At 36.3% G+C, this 20,793-nt stretch overlaps 2 protein-coding genes across 3 annotated transcripts in view; one reads left to right on the top strand and one right to left on the bottom strand.

Moving 5' to 3' along the window:
* CSPP1 (centrosome and spindle pole associated protein 1) overlaps window positions 1–20,793 on the bottom strand; it is a 281,804-nt gene that overhangs the window by 223,935 nt on the left and 37,076 nt on the right. Inside the window, exon 2 of the mRNA XM_047725298.1 lies at window positions 8,282–8,378. The gene's annotated coding sequence lies outside the window, so the exon portion shown is untranslated. The remainder of the gene's footprint in view (window positions 1–8,281; window positions 8,379–20,793) is intronic.
* The window catches only part of PPP1R42 (protein phosphatase 1 regulatory subunit 42), a 59,352-nt gene that overhangs the window by 32,437 nt on the left and 6,122 nt on the right, over window positions 1–20,793 (top strand). For both annotated transcript variants that reach the window (XM_047725316.1, XM_047725315.1), the window contains exons 6-7: window positions 7,949–8,066; window positions 16,379–16,509. In XM_047725316.1, coding sequence (XP_047581272.1) covers window positions 7,949–8,066; window positions 16,379–16,509 — 249 coding nt within the window. The remainder of the gene's footprint in view (window positions 1–7,948; window positions 8,067–16,378; window positions 16,510–20,793) is intronic.

Genomic DNA, 20,793 nt, shown 5'->3' on the forward strand with positions numbered 1-20,793 from the left:
ACAGGATAGAAAACTAGGAAAAGGGAAGACACAGGATCTAGGAAGCAGGAGAAAGTAAAAAGAAATTCCCAGAATGAATATGAAGTAAATCTGAAGTGAAGTCTTAGAATAGTTTACCAGCCCAGGTTGTAGCAGGCTGAATTGGTAATAAATACATATAAAAATAAGCAAATAATCAACCAATATTTAACTCCAGGGAAAATAAAAAACAATCATAGTGTATTATGTGATTTAACTTTGAATAACATTTAAGTGAGCTTAATTACATAGTCAATAAATACTAATCATATCAACAATTTTAATTTAACTCTATTGACAGCATTGAGGAAGGGAAGTTTATTAGGGTTTGGAGTGGTACTTACAAGAATTATATCATCATGTTCCATAGTAGGAATTCAGTAGATAATTATCTAAGATTTAAAAATCAATAAATAACACCTGTTATTTAGTAATGTAGAGGTAAGTATGTATAGGAATAGCTATAGAAACTGAAAGTGGGCCGGGCACGGTGGCGCGCGCCTGTAGTCCCAGCTACTCGGGAGGCTGAGGCAGGAGGATCGCTTGAGCCCAGGAGTTCTGGGCTGTAGAGCACTATGCCGATCGGGTGTCCGCACTAAGTTCGGCATCAATATGGTGACCTCCCGGGAGCGGGGGACCACCAGGTTGCCTAAGGAGGGGTGAACCGGCCCAGGTCAGAAACTGAAAGTGGTTTTTTATAAGTCCTCAGTTTCTCTTTAAGTTTTGTTATAAAACTTAAGGTCTTTTTTTTATTTAAAGATTTTATTTATTTATTTGACAGCGAGAGAGAGATCACAAGTAGGCAGAGCAGCAGGCAGAGAGAGAGGGGGAAGCAGGCTCCCTGCTGAGCAGAGAGCTCGATGCAGGGCTTGATCCCAGGACCCTGAGATCATGACCTGAGCCAGAGGCAGAGGCTTAACCCACAGAGCAACCCAAGCACCCCATGGTCTTATTTTTTAACAGTGTTGATTGCATTGCTTTGATTTTAAAAAAATCCAATTTAAAAATGACTGAATGACTGGTAAGGAATACCTGGTTAATAGAATTCTGTTATCATATATCACCATATCTCCCATTAGACTGAGAGCATTTAAGAGCAAAGAATTTTTGTTATTTCAGAATTCCCTAGAGTTCAGCCCAGTGAGTGCTGGCACATAACAGGTACCTACTGTGTGATTACAGAATGAATGAATAATCAAAAAATTAAAAATATTGGGGTGCCTGGATGGCTCAGTGGTTAAAGCCTCTGCCTTCGGCTCAGGTCATGATCTCAGGGTCCTGGGATAGAGTCCTGCATCGGGCTCTCTGCTCAGCGGGGAGCCTGTCTCCTCCTCCTGTCTCTCTCTGCCTGCTTCTCTGCCTACTTGTGATCGGTCTGTCAAATAAATTTAAAAAAAAATCTTAAAAAAAAATATTCAACCATCTGCAGAAAGAATATAAACCATTCAGCAAGTTCCAGATGCTGGACTATGCCAAAAGTTGCTTTTTCCTCCCATAAAGCGAAGATATCCAGGAAGTAAGGATGAAATTTCAAGTTCTTTTTCTTCCAGCAAAAAAGACAAGCAATTTAAAATGCCCTGCATATCTTCTTGGAAGAGTGAATATAGACTTGCCCAGGGTTCATTTAAAATGTGCTCTTGTGTTGTTGGTGGAAATGCAACATGGTATAGCCCCTCTGGAAAACAGTATGGAGGTTCCTCTTTCAAAATGTTAAAAATAGAACTACCCAACATTAGTAGATGACGATCAACAACAGCCAAATTATGGAAGGAGCCCAAAGGTCCATCAACTGATGAATGGATAAAGAAGATGTGGTATATATACACAATGGCATATTAATCAGAGATGAAAAAGAATGCAATTGCTATTTGCAACAACATGGATGGAACTTGAGTGTATTACACGAAGCAGAACTAGCCAGTCAGAGAAAGACAAATGTATGATTTTACTCATGTGGAATTTAAGAAACAAAACAGATGAACTCAGGGGAAGGGAAGGAAAAATAAAATAAGATTTAAAACAGAGAGGGAGGCAAACCATAAGAGACTTTTAAGTCTAGAGAACAAACTGAGGGTTGCTGGAGGAGAGGTGGGTGGCTGAATGGGCTAAATGGGTGATGGGCATTAAGGAGGGCACTTGCTAGGATGAGCACTGGGTGTTACATCTAAATGATACATTACTAAACTCCTGAAACCAGTAGTACACTATTGTTAACCAACTTAAATTTAAATTAAAAATGATAATAACAATTAAAATATAAACATACTCTTTGTGGTCCATTTCAAATCAACTTCCAATGACTTAGTAAAAGGACATGTTGAAGTTTAGCTACAGAATATTAACTTGTTTCTTGGAATGTATTATTGGGGTCACTATCTCCATTTTTTTTTTTTTGCTTTTATTTTTCCATTCTTTATACTCACTGACTGAAGCTGCCCTAAAGCTGCTGACATCAAACCCAGTGCCATGGGAAAGAAAGCTCAATGTGCCACACATAAGGTCGTTGACATCCTTCCTCAAAGTCTTCAACAACAGACAGCTTTGTGCCATGGGGAAAAAGAAGTAGACATCATTAGAGACTCCTAACAAAATCCCTATAATTATCCAAGGTTTTTAGCACTTAGAGCAACTGCTTTTATATGGACATCCATAGATTCCTTATATACAGCTACCAAAAAAATACATGAAATGTGAAAAAAAGAAAAATAACTATCCCTAAGGATAGTTAAATAACTTCAAATCTTCCAATCAAGATTCAGGTTTGAGCAATGAGAAAGATAGTTAAGAAAAATTAAAAGGAAAAGATATAACCACAACAAAAATTCTGGCAGGGCAACTTAAAGTTTTTGAGCTCTGTGGAAGGAATAAGAAAAGGAAAAAGAAAAAAAATTTTATTATTTATTTGACACAGAGAGATCACAAGTAAGCAGAGAGGCAGTCCGAGAGAGGGGAGAAGCAGGCTCCCTGTTGAGCAGAGAGCTCGATGTGGGGCTTGATCCCAGGACCCTGAGATCAAAGGCAGAGGCTTAACCCACTGAGCCACCCAGGTGCCCCAAAAGAGTAGCATTTTGAGGGATGCCTGGGTGGCTCAGTTGGTTGAGCAGCTGCCTTCGGCCCAGGTCATGAACCCAGCATCCTGGGATCAACTCCCACATCAGACTCGTTGCTCGGCAGGGAGCCTGCTTCTCCCTCTGCCTCTGCCTGCCATTCTGTCTGCCTGTGCTCGCTCTCTCTCCCTCTCTCGCTCTGACAAATAAATGAATAAAATCTTAAAAAAAAAAAAAAAGAAGAGTAGCATTTTGAAAAGACCAGCATAGCTACAGTGTGGAGAATAGCTTGGAAGAGGCTAGACTAGTTAAGAAGTGAGAGATGGTAGAAACTTGAATAGAGCTGGAGTAGAGATGAAGTAAGTAGATGCTCTGGAGAGCTGTTTGGAAATCAAGTGTACAGAACTTGGTGGTGAGTTAGATATACAGAGCATCGAAGAAGGAGAGGTCAAGAATGATTCTCTGGCTTCTGCCTTGCACAACAGAAAATAGAGAACTCAAGAATCAGGTTCAGTGGAGAGGGAGAAGATGATGAGTTTTGGTCATATAGAGTTTGAGGTGCCTTCATAGTCTTCTAGACAAAATATTAAATAGACAATTGGATATATAAAGCCAGAGCCCATGGACAGAAGAATATGGGTGTCTTTAAGATGTTGGTTATGTGATCACTTAAATGGCCATCATGAATGATATTGTCTAGATATGAGGGGAAGAGTATTTGGTGAAATGCCCAATGTAGTTTCCCATAAAATATGGTTCTTCCTGTCATGTACAGATGACCCTTCCTTCCTCAGTGTAACAGATGTTTTACTATTTTCATCAATGTGGCTATTCTTTTTCTGTAAAAGGTATGCACATAAATGGAGATCATGGTCTATTAGACAATTGTTTTTATAGCCATGATTTTACAGTCTGCTGTGGTCCAGGGAAGAAAAACAAGTTTGAAATAAATAAATGTAGATTCTAGAAAAATAAGTAAGTGAATTGATCCCTGAACATCTGCCACAGGGACTATGTCCTTGGAGAGGCTTTATAACATTGTCGCTGCACAGATATTCTTTAGGCTTTTTCTCAATTAAATAGGTTGTTTCCATGGGTCATTTCAGGTAACAGTCCACTGGTATAGCTCTTTTTTATGAAATGATTTCTCCAGTCTCAAAAGCAACTTTTATAGAACAGCTTATTTATATACTGGGGATTTCTATGGTCAGAAGTTTGTTACTTGTAGAGTCAGAGATTAATTCAGGATCCAGGGAGCCTGCAAAAATACCATTAGAGAGCAGTCAGTAAGAAAAGATGCTCCAAAGAAACTGAGAAAGTCTGAGATGGTAATGTATGGCTCAGTAATAAGGATAGCAGTGCCTGTTCAGGAGGACCAGGCTGCAGGGGTGCCCAGTGATTGAGGAAGCACAGTCAGTGGCCTAGACCCTTGTAACTCCAAATGTTGTCCTAAGACCAGCAGCATCAGCACCAGAAATGCAGAATCTCAGCTTCTGTTCCAGACCAAACATATCAGAACCTGCATTTAATAAATGAGATCCCTAGGTGATTCTTAAGCACATAAAAGTTTGATAAACACTGCTGTACTACTCTTTCAAGAAGTGTAGCGATAGTAGGTTTAAGAGACAGGATGAAAGGAGAGCAAGGTTAGAAATGTAAATGCAAGAGAAAGAATACCCCAAGAAGAAAAGGCCTAGAGAAGGGAAAAGATCAAGAGGACTGATTAGTTTGGAAGAAAAAAAAATAGGACTCTTCCTTTGTTGACAAAAATAGGAAAGAGGAATGGAAGAAGTGTGAGACCAAAGACCGAAAACTGAGAAAACTGTGGGCAATGACCTAGTTCTCCCCAGTAGACAGCAAAGTCAACCACTGAGGAGAAGAAAGAGAGGTTTTAGGCCAAACAATACTCCAAAGTTTAAATTCAGAGGGCTCTAGTTTAAATGACATTTACTTTTGGTTAACACTCCTTTGCATTCTTTCCTATAACTCCTTTAAATAAGTATTCATTAATCTATTAAAATATTAAAACTTCACTGACCATTTACAATAAAACTTCCATTTCTATAAGTAGTTGATGAGCCATAAACTTCACTAAGGCCAATATTACATACCTTGATGACTTATTAAATAAACATCATCGTTGCAAAAATGTATAAAAATTTGAAAGAAGTTATATTAAAAAAAATCTTTACCTGCAGTGTTTATGTCTGCAAAGTTTGCTAAATCAATAAAATGATCTGAAAAGTTCATCTCAGTCAGATATATTAGTGATTTACTTCATTGGTTTTCTGATGGCCATTTATCATGAAGTAAAGCATCTTCAGAATGAATGGTGGAAATAAAAAATTTGATGTGCCTGCCTCTCAGCTAAACTAAATATTTGATTTATAAGACACAAATGAACAAACCACTATGGCCTGTCATGTTTTTCCAGTTTCTAATTTATTCAACCTCTGCTCAATATTGATCCTGACAAGCAGAGTAACCCAAAGATAAATTTATTCACTCCACAGTTTAGTCAGAAACAAGCCAAAAATTATAGATTTTCCCAGGCAGATGATGACAAGCAGTCAGGGGGATGACAAATGGCTGTCTTTAGATTTAGTTAGGACAGTTGGACCAGACATTTCCAATAAAGATTGGAGCATGCTGGTCAAATACAGGTTCATCAGTGGCCATCATTAACTGTAGAGCAAGCACTGCCAGTTACTGCAGGCGCCTACATAGGAGGTTGGGCACCAGCCCTGCATGGGAAATAGAATCAGTTCCTCGGTATTTTGCAGCACTCCTCTAAGTGATAGCCTGACATGATCATTTATCAAACAGAGACTGTCCAGAAAACTGTCTGCTCCCTTTAGTAACATTGAAGGGCAGGAAAGCAAAAGCATTTTATTAAAGACAGGAAGGCAATGAACTACCAGAGCGTATCCAAAGGGTAATCATATTTCAGCAAAGGATTAGTTTAGTCTTAAATAAACACACACTGGAGGGAGTATGTCGTGGGTCATTTATCAACTGAGGAATAATTAACAAAACTCTACAGGATTCTTTTTATCTATATACATTTTAAGTTTTCTTATTATTATTATTACTCAACTTTTGGGTGATGGCATCATATTCAACACTACAAAAATCCAATGCACAATTCTTTCCTTAGAGGTCTTAGACTAAGAGAAATACTTAAATGAAACTCTCACATAAAATAATCATGGCTGTATCTAATGCTGTTGAACAAATGCTGTGGAAAGGAAATAATCCAGGGCCCAAGACTGAAAGATGAAGTTACAACTTTTGAAGACAGCTTTCTTATAAGAAATCAACTACTACTCAGTGAGTCAGAAGCTTATTCTTCCCAACAACAATTTTTACACTCTTGATCAAAATTAAGAGAAAGGTTATTAGATAAGAGGTGGTAGGACAGACAAAAAGAAAACATATTTATTAGTTACCTGCTTTGTTCCAGGCACTTTATTTATATGTGACAACTAATCCTAACTTTCATACTTTATAAGTGAGAACATAGACTTGCCTAAGGTCATACAGTAAACAGCAGGGCCAGGAAGATAGGGTTTGTCTATTTTTTTTAAAACCCCTATATTTTTTTCACAAATTACTTTTTTGGATATCTGAGAGTCTAGTACAGAACTTAGCCCATGATTCAATATGTATTTTGTTGAATAATGAAGTAGGTAGAACTGGAAATATTTTTACCATTTTATATAAGAAGACATTGGTCTCAAAAAAAATGAAGAGAACTACCAGGTGCTCTGCAGTGGATACTAGATACCCACCCAGCTGTCCTTGTAATTATTCCCCTAAAATACCATTCCTTCATGTAGATAGAGGCATATTCCTGGATGTTCCAAATTTGTTACTTCCATGATGTGGAAGAGTTCTGTGGGGATTTTTTTTCCCCCATGTAAGTTCTACATCCAACATGGGGCTTGAACTCACCCCCCAGAGATCAAGAGTCATATGCTCCACTAACTGAGCCAGCTAGGTGCTCCTTGTGGGGATTTTTAGTATGTGGAAGGGAACTGTTGTCAGCACTCATAGTAAAATAAATAAATAAATAAATAAATATTTTCTGGGGTGCCTGCACCTAGGTGGCTCAGTCGGTTAAGTGTCCAACTCTTGACTTTAGGCTCAGGTCATGAACTCAGGGTTGTGAGATCAAGTCCGGCACTGAGCTCTGCACTAGGTATGGAGACTGCTTAAGATTCTCTCTCTCTCTCTCTCTCTCTCCCCTCCCCTCCCCCTCTAAAAGCCAAAACTAAACACAAAAAAATTATTTTCTGAAATCTAAAGAATAAATGCAGTCTTATAAAAAAAAAAGTTTTCCAAAAATGGAAAAATGAAATATCTAAGTAACAAGAAACATGGATCAAGCAAAGAATGAGACAGAAGGTACAAATAAGTAGATATTAAGCTTTGAAGGTAAAGAAATGATACCAGGAAAAAAAATACCAAGCAATGCACTGCCAATTACTTTCAGCTTTGCAATTAAGAACATGTATGAATTAATCTATACTTTGTATTTCCTAAAATTTTCCTTTATATCCTATAATTTTGGTCTTGGCTTGAGGAGAACAAATGGAAGAATCATAGGTGCTTGCCTGTTGCTATTCTTCAGAATTTTCATTAGCTTTGTAATTCTCACCACCTTATTCTAAAGAAAAGTTATTCCCCTAGATGTATACAAGATCAATTAGTAGTATAGACCATTTTATTCAAAAAAGATTTATGGTACACCTTCTAAGTACCTAGAAAAACAGTAATTAGCTAGAAGAGCAGTAATTACCTTTAAAAACAGTTAACTGGTATGAAAGAAATATTGATGATTATGAAATACTTGTGTCTTGCTTTTCCTTCTCTAATTATAGGATTTGGAATTTTTACTGAACAAGTTGATGAAGCTGTGGAGACTGGATCTAAATGGAAATCCTGTTTGTCTCAAACCTAAATACAGAGACAGACTGATACTGGTGTCCAAATCACTGGGTATACATTTATATTATATTAATATAATTTTCCTAGAGAAAGAGAAGTGGTTAACTTTTTAGTTAATTTAATATCAAGCCTTGAAAAATATAAATATATCTGAATCTATGAAAGTACAATATTAAGTTCAATATTTTAAGTAAAAGCAAATTTAAAATTGAGAAATAAAACATGAAAAATATCTGTTGTTCAGAAATAATTAAGGCACCACATACCCTTTCTTGAAAAATGTGTAGAACTTGCTGACCTTTTGTCAAATTCTCATTGGCACAAATCCTCTGAAGATCCCAAGAGACTCTTCAGTTCTTGGATCTGTAGATAAAAATTAATCAAAGTATTCATTGCTTGACAATTGCCCTAAGAACGTACAGGATTCCTCTCATTTGAAAGGGGAGCAAGGTAGGGAGTCCTTTATGAGATCCTTAGAAATAACAACAGCCTGATTATGGGAATACTAGACCACAGCTCTTCACTAGGGACCAAGTTACACAACATTAAAGAGACAAACACTGCCTTCTCACAAAGGAGATTCATGAAACAGTTTCCTATATCTGAACTTCTGTGACATGCTATATACTTGGGTATAAAAAACTAATGCATGGCAAAACCATTTCAAAGCTCATAGCTGTAGTAAACCTTGATTGATCATGATGTTATGCTGTGGTTCTCTTGGGGGAGGAAAGGTTGACAAAGGGTATATCACAAAAATCCAAGATTTAAAAAAAAATACATAAAAATATGTTATTTTTCAAATATTTTTCAAATACATATTCAAGGATCACACCCTGCCCCCCACACTTGACCCCACGAGCCAAAGGAAGGAAACAGAAAATACACCAGGAAAACAGTCATGCGTAATTTCTGTAAGTTGTGCAAATGAATCTACAATAATGTACATTCCCCCAGCTCTCCATCTCCTTCCCTTCCTGCTTACCGCACACAATTCTATTAGTCTACTTTCCTTAGGAAGCAGAGTAAATACAACTAATGTTAGATGCTTAAGGACCTTCCTATGTTCATGGAACCATTTCTGGGAACACTTCCCATTATATAGTACTATAGGTAATGAAGTAAAGGATGTGAAGAGAAGGTACTGATTTCCAAATAAATAGGATTTAGTCAAAATTTTTTTAAAAATAAATCTTTCCTAAACATATTTTGCGATTATAAAATTAATACACATTTCCCTTTTTTTTTAATTTTAAGTAGGCTCCATACCCAATGTGGGGCTTGAACTTACAACCCTGAGATCAAGAGCCACAGGTTCTACCAACTAAGTGCGCTAGTCACCCCTAAAATTAATACACATTTCTTATAAAAATGCAGAAAATAAGAAAAGAATATTAATGTCATTCATCATCCCATCATAAATCTGCTGTTAACACTTTATTATATGTCCTTTCAGTCTTTCCTCTTTGGTTCTAGCTTGTCTTTTCTTTCTTTCTTTTTTTTAATCTTTTTTTTTTTAGATTTTTTTTTTTAATTTGAGAGAGAGAGAACAGGCAGAAGGAGAGGGAGAAGCAGGATCCCTGGTGAGCAGGGAGCCCAACATGGGGCTCAGTCCCAGGATCCTGGGATTATGATCCAAAGGCAGATGCTTGCAACCAACTGAGCCACCCAAGCACCCCTAGAACTTGTCTTATTTTCATGTGCTTTTTTTTCCTAAATGAAAAACCAAAACCAAAAATGAATTGAAGACTTGGTTTGATGTGTCCCAGTAAAGACTGAGGAAAGACATGTTTTGTAAATAACCCAGTCCTCACCAAACAGAATGACAAGCCACACATTTGGTTTACTTAGCCTGAGTGAAAACAAATTTTGTGTTAAGAACAACTCATTAAGGGATGCATGAATATGAATTGTTGGAAATCGTTTAAAAGAATGGGACTTTCTGAACTGGCAGTATACCCACAAATGAATGATGCTGTGTGGGCAATGTGAATTTTTCAAGATCTGAAATCTATAAAGTGAACAGGCAGCATTTCTTTTCCTCTATTTATGCCTTGCTGGCTTTAAAGGGTAGAACCAGACCCAGGGTAAGGATTCCAGTATTTTGCATATTTGCAGTATTATAGCAAGGACACCAAAATACCTTATTAATACTGAAGTGTTCATAAAATTCAACACCAGCCCTCACCCAAAAACTGAACCTATTCTAAACATAATTTCTTTCACCTTAATATATTTTAAAAGTTCTTTCTCGGGCGCCTGGGTGGCTCAGTGGGTTAAGCCACTGCCTTCGGCTCAGGTCATGATCTCAGGGTCCTGGGATCGAGTCCCACATCGGGCTCTCTGCTCAGCAGGGAGCCTGCTTCCCTCTCTCTCTCTCTCTCTGCCTGCCTCTCTGTCTACTTGTGATCTCTCTCTGTCAAATAAATAAATAAAATCTTTATAAAAAAAAGATTTATAAAAAAAATAAAAAAATAAAAGTTCTTTCTCCTTCAGAGACAATTAAGTTAATTTATTTTTAACTTCTCCAGTGAAATTCTACAAAACAATAAAATGTGCCTTAAAGTTTATAATTAAAAAAATTACACTGTCAGTTGATTTTCTCAATAAAATCCTTATTAATTTCTTCATAATCTAGTGTGACCATTAACAATTACCAAAAGCAATCTTTAAAGCCATATTGACACAGTAACAATGAACCATCAGAAAAGTGAATTAAGAAAACAATAGCACAAAAAAGTAAAATACCGGGGCACCTGGGTGGCTCAGTGGGTTAAAGCCTCTGCTTTCGGCTCGGGTCATGATCTCAGGGTCCTGGGATCGAGCCCCACATCAGGCTCTCTGCTCAGCAGGGAGCCTGCTTCCTCCTCTCTCTCTGCCTGCCTCTCTGCCTACTTACAATCTCTGTCAAATAAATAAAATCTTAAAAAAAAAAAAGTAAAATACCTAAAAATAAATTTAACTAGTAAGGTAAGAAAAAAAAAAGGAATTGTATACTGAAAACCACAAGACACTAATGAAAGAAATTAACAAATGAATGGAAAGACATCTTATGTTCATGAACTAGAAAATTTAATATTGTTAAAATTTCCATAATACCTAAAGCAATCAACAAATTCAGTACAATCACTATCAAAATCCTAGTGGTGTTATCACAGAATTGAAAATTTCACAAAATTTCACTAAAATTCATATGCAACCACAAAAGACCACAAATAGCCAAATCAACCAAGGCATCACACTTCCTGATTTCAAAGTATATGACAAAATACAACAATCAAAACAGTATAGTACTGGTGTAAGACAAATATACAAACAGAATAGGATAGAAAGCTCAAAAATAAATCCATTCATAAATGGTCAAATGATTTTCAACAAGGGTACCAAGAATACACAGTGGGGAAAGGACAGTCAAATATTGTTGGGAAAACTGGATATCCACATGCAAAAGAAATCTACTCAAAACAGATTATAGACTTAAACAGAAGACCTGAAACTATAAAACTAGAAGAAAACACAGGAGAAACCTTCATGCTATTGGTCTTGGCAGTGATTTCATGGACATGACACCAAAAAACACAGGCAACAAAAATAAAAACAAACAAGTATACTACATCAAACTAAAAAGCTCATGCACAGTAAAGAAAATAGTCGAGTAAAAAGACAACCTACAGAATGGGAGAAAATATTTGCAAACTATACATCTGATATGAGGTTAAGCTTTAAAACATATACAGAACTCCTACAACTCAACAGCAAAATCTAATAACTAGATTTTAAAATGGGCTAGGGATTTAAAAAGGCACATCTCCAAAGACCTACAAATGGCCAAAAGGTATATTTTTTAAATGCTTAATATCATTAATCAACAGGGAAATGCAAATCAAAACCACAGTGAGGTATCACCACACACCTGTCAGATGGCTGTTATCAAAAAACCAAAAGACAACAAGAGTTGGTGAGGATGTAGAGAAATTTAAACCTTGTACAGTACTGGTGGGGATGCAAAATGGTGCAGCGACTTTGAAAAACAGTATGACAGTGCATCAGAATTTAAGAATAAAACTACTATATGATCTAGCAATCCCAGTTCTGTATATTCATTCAAAAGAACTGAAATTAAGGTTTTGAAGAGATATTAGCACTTCTGTGTTCACTGCAGCACTAGTCACAATTGCCAAGATGTAGAAACAACCTAACTATCCATTGACAGATGAATGGATAAAGATAACATGGTAGATACATATACAATAAAATACTATTCAGCCTTAAAACAGAATGAAATTCTGCAATATGTGACAACATGAATGAACCTTGAGGACATTATGCTAAATAAAATAAGCCAATCACAGAAAGACAAATACTGCATGATTCCACTTATATGATCTACCTAAAATAGTCACATTCATAGAATCAAAGAGTAGAAGGGTAGTTGCTAGAGGCTGGAGGAAGGAGTAAATGGGGAGTTACTAGTCAGTGGGTATGAAGTTTCAGTGAAGCTACATGAATAATCTCTAGAGGTCTACTGTACAAAGTTGTACCTATAGTCAAAAATAGGTATTTTTTTAATAAAGAATTTGTTTACAAAGTAGATCTCATGTTAAATGTTCCTACCACATATATTAAAAAAAAGCTTCTGCACAACAAAGGAAACAAACTAAAAGACAATCTACTGAGTCGAGAAGATATTTGCAAATGACATATCCAAAAAAGGATTAGTATCCAAAATATATAAGGAACTTATACAATTCAAGACCAAAAAACCCACAAATAATCCAATTAAAAAGTGGGCAGAAGACATGAACAGACATTCCTCCAGAGAAGACATACAGATGGCCAATAGACACATGAAAGATGCTCAACATCGCTCATCACCAGGGAAATATGAATCAGACCTATAATAAGATATCACCTCACAGCTATCAGAATGGCTAAAAACAAAAAACAAAAAAACTCCAAGAAACAACAAGTGTTGGCAGAGATGTAGAGAAAAAAGAACCCTCATGCACTATTGGTAGGAAAGCAAATGGGGCAGCCACTGTGGAATACCATCTGGAAGTTCATTAAAAAGTTAGAAAAAGGGGGTGCCTGGGTGGCTCAGTGGGTTAAAGCCTCTGTCTTCGGCTCAGGTCATGATCTCAGGGTCCTGGGATCGAGCCCTGCATCGGGCTCTCTGCTCAATGCGGAGCCTGCTTCCCTCTCTCTCTCTGCCTGCCTCTCTGCCTACTTGTGATCTCTCTCTGTCAAATAAATAAATCAAATCTTTAAAAAAAAAAAGTTAGAAAAAGAACTATGATCCAGTAATCACACTTCTGGGTATTTACCCCAAAATACACAAAAACTAATTCAAAGGGATACATACACCCTTATGTTTATTGCAGCATTATCTACAATAGCCATATTATTAAAGTAGCCCAAGTGTCCATTGATAGATGAATGGATAAAGAAGATGTGGTACATATATACAATGGAATATTATTCAGCCACAAAAAAGAATGAACTTTTGCCATTTGCAACAACATGGATGGAGCTCGAGGGTGTAATGCTAAGCAAAATAAGTCAGTCTGAGAAAGCAAATACCATATCACTTCATTCATATGTGGAATTAAAAAAACAAAACAAATAAGCAAGAGGGGAAAAAAAAGAGAGAAAGAGAGAAACAAACCAAAAAACAAACACTTAACTACAGAGGAGAAACTGATGGTTACCAGAAGGGAGATGGGTGGAGGGATGGGTGAAATAAGTGAAAGGGATTAAAGAATGTACTTATCATGATGAGCACTGAGTAATATATACAATTGTTGAATCATTACATTGTACACTTAGAATTAATCTAACACCATGTGCTAACTAGTTGGAATTAAAATTAAAAAGTTAATAATTTTAATTAAAAAGCGCCTGGGTGGTTCAGTGGGTTAAAGCCTCTGCCTTCGGCTCAGGTCATGATCTCTCAGGGTCCTGGAATCGAGTCCGGCATCGGGCTCTGCTCAGCGGGGAGCCTGCTTCCCCCTTCTCTCTCTCTGCCTTCTTCTCTGCCTACTTGTGATCTCTCTCTGTCAAATGAATAAATAAAAATCTTTATAAAAAAAAACAACAACAACTCATTAAAACAAATCTCATAGGTCTTTGATCTTATGTCCATTACCTGGCTTCCCTTCCTGAACCACCTCTACATGATTATTTTCTAAAAGAAGAAATCAAGCTAACTAAGGCACAGTCTCCTAGTCATTTCTCAGCTCTGTCTGCATCATAAGCATGAGGAAAAAGGGATCATGGTAAGAGATTTGGATTTTCATTCCTTAGCTCTATAACAGATATTTTATTTTATTTTTTTTATTTTTATTTTTTTAAAGATTTTATTTATTTATTTGGCAGACAGAGATCACAGGTAGGCAGAGAGACAGGCAGAGAGAGAGAGAAGGAAGCAGTCTCCCTGCTGAGCAGAGAGCCTGATGCGGGGCTCAATCCCAGGACTTGGGATCATGACCTGAGCCGAAGGCAGAGGCTTTAACCCACTGAGCCACCCAGGCACCCCTATAACATTTTAAAAATACATATTGGTTTACATATATAACACCCAAAAATACACTAACAAATTATACAATTACTAATAAAAACAAATCTGGAAAGATAGCAATAAATCCAAGTGGTTGGGAAAACTAAGCATAAAAGAATGATCTTTAATATAAAATTGTAAGTACAAAGATGTTTGATAATAGAATATTTAGCCAATTTCTTACATTATAATTTGGAGAGTACCAGTTTCAGTTACAATAAGTACATGGGACAATATATGGAAACAATTATACTTCTGGAGTTTATGGTTCTAGTTTATATTTCCAGTTTCATCACTTTATTTTGTACTTAGGATCTAACAATATTATGGATCATATTTAAGTAGCAATGTTAATATTTTCAGTAGTGCGGGGCACCTGGGTGGTTCAGTGGGTTCAGCCTCTGCCTTCGGCTCAGGTCGGGGTCTCAGGGTCCTGGGATCAAGCCCCGAATTGGGCTCTCTGCTCAGCAGGGAGCCTGCTTACCCCTCTCTCTCTGCCTGCTACTCTGCCTACTTGTGATCTCTCTCTCTGCATCAAATAAATAAATAAAATCTAAAAAAAATATTTTCAGTAATGCAATCAGTATCAGGATACTGTCACTTTCCCTGTAAGAACATGATTTAAAAAATTTTTACTACTTCCTTTTCACATTCTGGGATCCAGTAGAAGACATTACACGGATAATGAAAGAAAAATATGTAATTACCTTAAAAAACTACTATATAGCAAATTTTGTTATAGTCTTTTTATTAAATGAAGGCCACATGTATTCATGTAATTACATATAATACAAAATGTCCTATAAGGGAATAGTTTGATATTTTATAGTATATATAGTATATATACATATACAATGGAATACTATCAACCATTAAAAATTGTGTTTAAAGAAAGACATGGTAAAATGATTATAATACAATAATAAAAATTAGGATGTAATACTATATAAATAGAGAATTCCAACCTTATATAATATATACACATACATAAAAAACAAAAAAATGTTAAAAATATACTGATAGTGGGTTTTAGTGATTATTTTTGTTGTAGAATACAGGCAATATTAATTTTTTTCTTTTCTCATTTTTTTGTATTTTCCAAATATCTTACATATAATTAAATTTTGTGTAATTTAAGATGCTCAACTTTTTAAAACTCTTTCAGAGGAACACAACGTAAACATAGCTAAAATCTTCATAGAACCAAGAGGCCAGTTTTGTGGGTTGTCCCTATCATATCCTATGTCCTAGGAAGTAATAGCAGCGCCTGGGTGGCTCAGCTGGTTAAGCCTGGGATATAATAAGCATTATTAATGTATGTGCTTTTAAAATACCATGCTAAATGTACAAAATTTCTTGTTCATCTTGACATAAAATATGTTTTGCTTTTTCTCAAGAATAATAACCATAGTATGGAAATGAATAGATAATATCTAAATTTTATTGAATATGACATTCTTATTTTTAAAAATTGAAATTTACATGTGGCCCTAGAAAGGAAACCATATATCAAATTGTGTACAATGATTATCTTTGTTGGTGATAGTTAAGGAGAGTCATGGATAGTAATTACAGAGCCTTTTTATGTTTTTTTCACCATGTTTCAGTTGTTTATAATAAGCATACATTCTCTTTGAAATCAGAAAAAAATAATTAAAAATAAGTAAAAGCTTAACAAAAACTAAGTTGTAGAAATAGGATATTTTTATAAGATATTTATTTCAGCCTCTGGTGTAATTTAAGTTCATGTGCCTTAAACCAGAAGTATATATATAGTATTTTTTAACACATTTATTTTTTTCTCTAGAATTTCTCGATGGCAAAGAAATTAAAAATATGGAAAGACAATTCCTAATAAATTGGAAAGCATCCAAAGATGCCAAGAAAATCAGCAAGAAAAGGAACAGTAAAACAAAGGATGCAGGTAACTCATACTAGGTAAGCAAGCTGTCATTCATTAGTTAACCCTTCTACTAAAGGAGAGACTATTCTAGTCAACAACAACAACAACAACAACAAATGCCAAGAAATAAGAGGTTTTTGTTTAGATTTTTTGTTTAAGATTTGGGGTTTTTTTTAAAACTTATTTACAATTCCTAGGAAATTTTACCTATAATGTTTACATATGAAAATGATAGCTACTGTTAACAAAACTATGTTTGATTCATATTGAGTTTGACTGTGTCAGCTATGAAAACAGAGCCATGGGGTAGAGGAAAATGTATAATCTTATATCTGACAAAAGTGCATGATATTAATTATGCAAATGATGAAACAATCAGCTATGTAAACTGTGAAACCTAAGTCACACACTAAACATTATGTGTGTTTAGCAGCAGTGCAAAAATCTCAGTTTCCATCAAAATAAAAATGTATGACAACCACATCTCTGACCTATACTCTGTAACCTGTCCCCCTTTTTTTTTTTAACTTTTTTTTTTTAAAGATTTTATTTATTTATTTGACAGAGAGAAATCACAAGTAAGCAGAGAGGCAGGCAGAGAGAGAGGAGGAAGCAGGCTCCCTGCTGAGCAGAAAGCCCGATGTGGGGCTCGAACCCAGGACCTGGGATCATGCCCTGAGCCGAAGGCAACGGCTTAACCCACTGAGCCACGCAGGCGCCCCCTGTCCCCCTCTTTTTAAAAAAATTTATTTATTTGACAGACAGAGAGAGAGATCACAAGCAGGCAGAGAGGCAGGCAGAGAGGGTGGCGGCGGGAGGGGTGGGGAGCAGGCTCCCTGCTGAGCAGAGAGCCTGATGCGGGGCTCGATCCCAGGACTCTGAGATCTTGACCTGAGCCGAAGGCAGAGGCTTAACCCACTTAACCCACTTAACCTAGGGAACCCCCCTTTTTTATGTACATGCCCTAACACTTGACTATTTTGTTCATGTTATGCTTAAGGTTACAATACAAAGGACAGGTCAACTTCCCTTGCTTAACTTATGCAACTAAATGCAGCCAAGTATAACAGGTAACAATTATCTTTATCATACTTGGGAGCATCCTAGAATTCATTCTTCACAGATTCTATAGTCTACAACATTGGAATGAACCTCTTCTTCTGTTCCATGAAGTGTCTGAATGCTAATGGTCCTCCTATTTCACAGCTAATGGGATGGGTTTGTAGAAAGGCGTTAGGCCAAGAGAATAGGGCAAGGGAAGCTCTAATAGTGTAGTGAGGCTTCATGCATGGATACCATATCCTAGGAGCTCTGCCACTCTAGAATAGGGAGGTTGAGGTGAGGAGAAGCGAAGGTAAAAAGGCAAGGAGCTCTGTCTGTCAATAAACAAATAAAAAAAAAACTTTAAAAAAATAATTTTAATTTAAAAATATTCTTAATGTAAATTTTTAAAAGCCGTATAGATTGTTACATAGTACAGAAGTATCATTTCATACCTTCCTATACTTGGTATTATAATGATCATTAATAATTTAAAATAGAAAGCACTCTGGTCTAGGAGACAAAGAAGAACGGGTAAGGGAAGAGGTAATTTTTACTGTGCTAAACATTTCAGATATCTATAAATATCACTGCATTTGATCATTATAACCTATGGCAAAGATAATTTATTATATCCATTTTTTTAGATGAGAAAGCTGAGTTTTAGAAAGATGAAATAACTTGTCTAAGGTCACAAAGATAGCAGTGATTAATCAAAAGTATTTAACTTTATCAAACAGCTTTGGTTTCTAGTGACTGCTCTAGCAATGACTGGCTGAATTATGCTTGGATATAAGGACAATGATGTCTCCTCTACTTAGAAATTCACTTCAGGGACGCCTGGGTGGCTCAGTTGGTTAAGTGGCTGCCTTCGGCTCAGGTCATGATCCCAGCGTCCTGGGATCGAGTCCCACATCGGGCTCCTTGCTTGGCGGGGAGCCTGCTTCTCCCTCTGCCTCTGCCTGCCATTCTGTCTGTCTGTGCTTGCTCTCTCTCCCTCTCTCTCTGACAAATAAATAAAAAATCTTAAAAAAAAAAAAAAAAAGAAATTCACTTCAGATTGGTGGGAATTTAGGAAAATCTTCAGATGAGTAAATATGTAATATTATAAACAAATAATTTTAATAAATAAAAAGGAACTACAGAGAAAATTTTATAATATAAAAAACTTAAGTATTCTAATAGATTATATGATTTACTATATTGAAAAATAAACTCTAAGGTCAATGAAAATACAATTGAAATTGAAAATTGATTAGCTGCAAGAGAAAATTATCTGAATTTTCTTCAGAAGTAGTTATTCTCCCTTGGCCACTTGTAGATATCCTCTCTCGCCTCCTACAAGTTTGCCATTTTCATCCAAACACAATGACACAGTTCTGAGCCTTTCAGGCTTAACATCAGTGACATCTGTGGATACGTGTACGTAGCACACGATAACTCTATCCTTAGATCTGTTGCCAACAACTTAACACTGTGGTCTTTATACTAAGGCTCTGTTATTATTTCTCAAAAGAAATGGAAAACATGAATTAAAGTCTAGAAGATATGTATTTTTAAAATCTACAATATACCTTCAGGTCTTTAGAAGAACTAAGATGAAACTTTAAAGACACCCTTATCCAACCAAATCCATTATAAGTGAACAGGAATTCTCAGGAAGATAGTAATTTCTATACTTCCTGACCTTTTACATATTTTTTTTTAAATTTTATTTATTTATTTGACAGGGAGAAATCACAAGTAGGCAGAGAGGCAGGCAGAGAGAGAGGAGGAAGCAGGCTCCCCGCTGAGCAGAAAGCCCGATGTGGGGCTCGAACCCAGGACCTGGGATCATGACCTGAGCCGAAGGCAGCGGCTTAACCCACTGAGCCACCCAGGCGCCCCCCTTTTACATATTTTTGATAGCCTTATAAATTTGGATCTCTATGTTGGGGATTATGACAAGATTATAGGGATTATAACTTCAGACTTCAAGGATCTTATGATAAAAAATCTTGTCTTAAATATAGCCAATAACTATGTAACTCAAATTTGGAAACAAAATCAAACACTTTAACAAAATCCAAAATATATGCATATCTTTTAGCATATACTTACGTAGTGCTTCTATGGAAACATTCATTTATTCATTTAATAAATACTTATTGGGCACCTTGGATATACACAGAACTATGCTAGACCCTGGACTTAGAGGTGAATAAAATAGTCCCCACTTAAAAGGAAATAACTGCTGGAAAGGGAGGAGGATTTGTCAATAGGGAAATGATATAGAATGTTACGTGCCAAAATAAAGGTATGAACACACTCCAAAAACTATATGTAACTAATCTATCCCTAAAGGTTAAACACTCTGAAAAACTAAACTCAGAACAGCAGGATGCAAGGGCAGTTAATATGCAGTTAATATTTATATTAATGTTGGTGTACCCATTTTGGCTATAAAAGCTGACCATAAACATTCCTGGATAAGTTTTTATGTATGCAAGTCTATGATATTTTATCTGGGATACTGAGTTTTTTTTGGTCTTATTTTGGATCTATTTAACTTTAATTCCATTGATAAATTATAACTTTGGATAATCTAATGCTATCATAGGACATAGGACTAAATTACAATTTAGTTACTAGTTTCAAAGCAGAACCTTTAAACTCTTTGTACACTACAAGTAAATTTGGAACAATGCATCACATAGTTCCTCTTTATTACCCACAGGTGAGTAAGCCAAAATTAGACTTTTTCTCTGATATACAGAGATAACTTCCAAATGGAAATGCATCCACACAAAGCTCCCAAGAATATAACCTTAAAATTATTGAAGATATGGGGTAGATTCTTTCAAGTATTTGTGTGATCTTTCTTTTTTGGGAAGATGGGACATCCTGTCAACAACACAGAGGAAGAGAGGCCCTCTAACTGTCTTATTCTTGGGTCTCAATTCTTGATCAATCACCTGCCCCCTGCCCAAAAAAAGTTCATTTTTGGTCTATCCAAATAACCACACAGTTGTAGTAGTACTAGTACTAGTTCAAGAAGAGCTAGGAGTCACAGATTGGATATAATCACTGAGGTAGGGCAAGTGACTCAGGACAATCCCAGAAGCAGATAAATATGTCTGAATGAGCAGGGATCATACCAAAGGAGCCTGAGGCCTAGTTGACAATGGGTGGTCCACTAGTGAACAGAAGGCTATGCCAAGGGTAACTAGTGGCAGAAAGGAGGGGCAATCGAGAGTATTACAGAGGTAGGCTACTTTCACCACTTTTCCAGACCAAAA

This window comes from Lutra lutra, chromosome 4 (genome assembly GCF_902655055.1).
Source record: "Lutra lutra chromosome 4, mLutLut1.2, whole genome shotgun sequence".
Taxonomy (NCBI): Eukaryota; Metazoa; Chordata; class Mammalia; order Carnivora; family Mustelidae; genus Lutra; species Lutra lutra.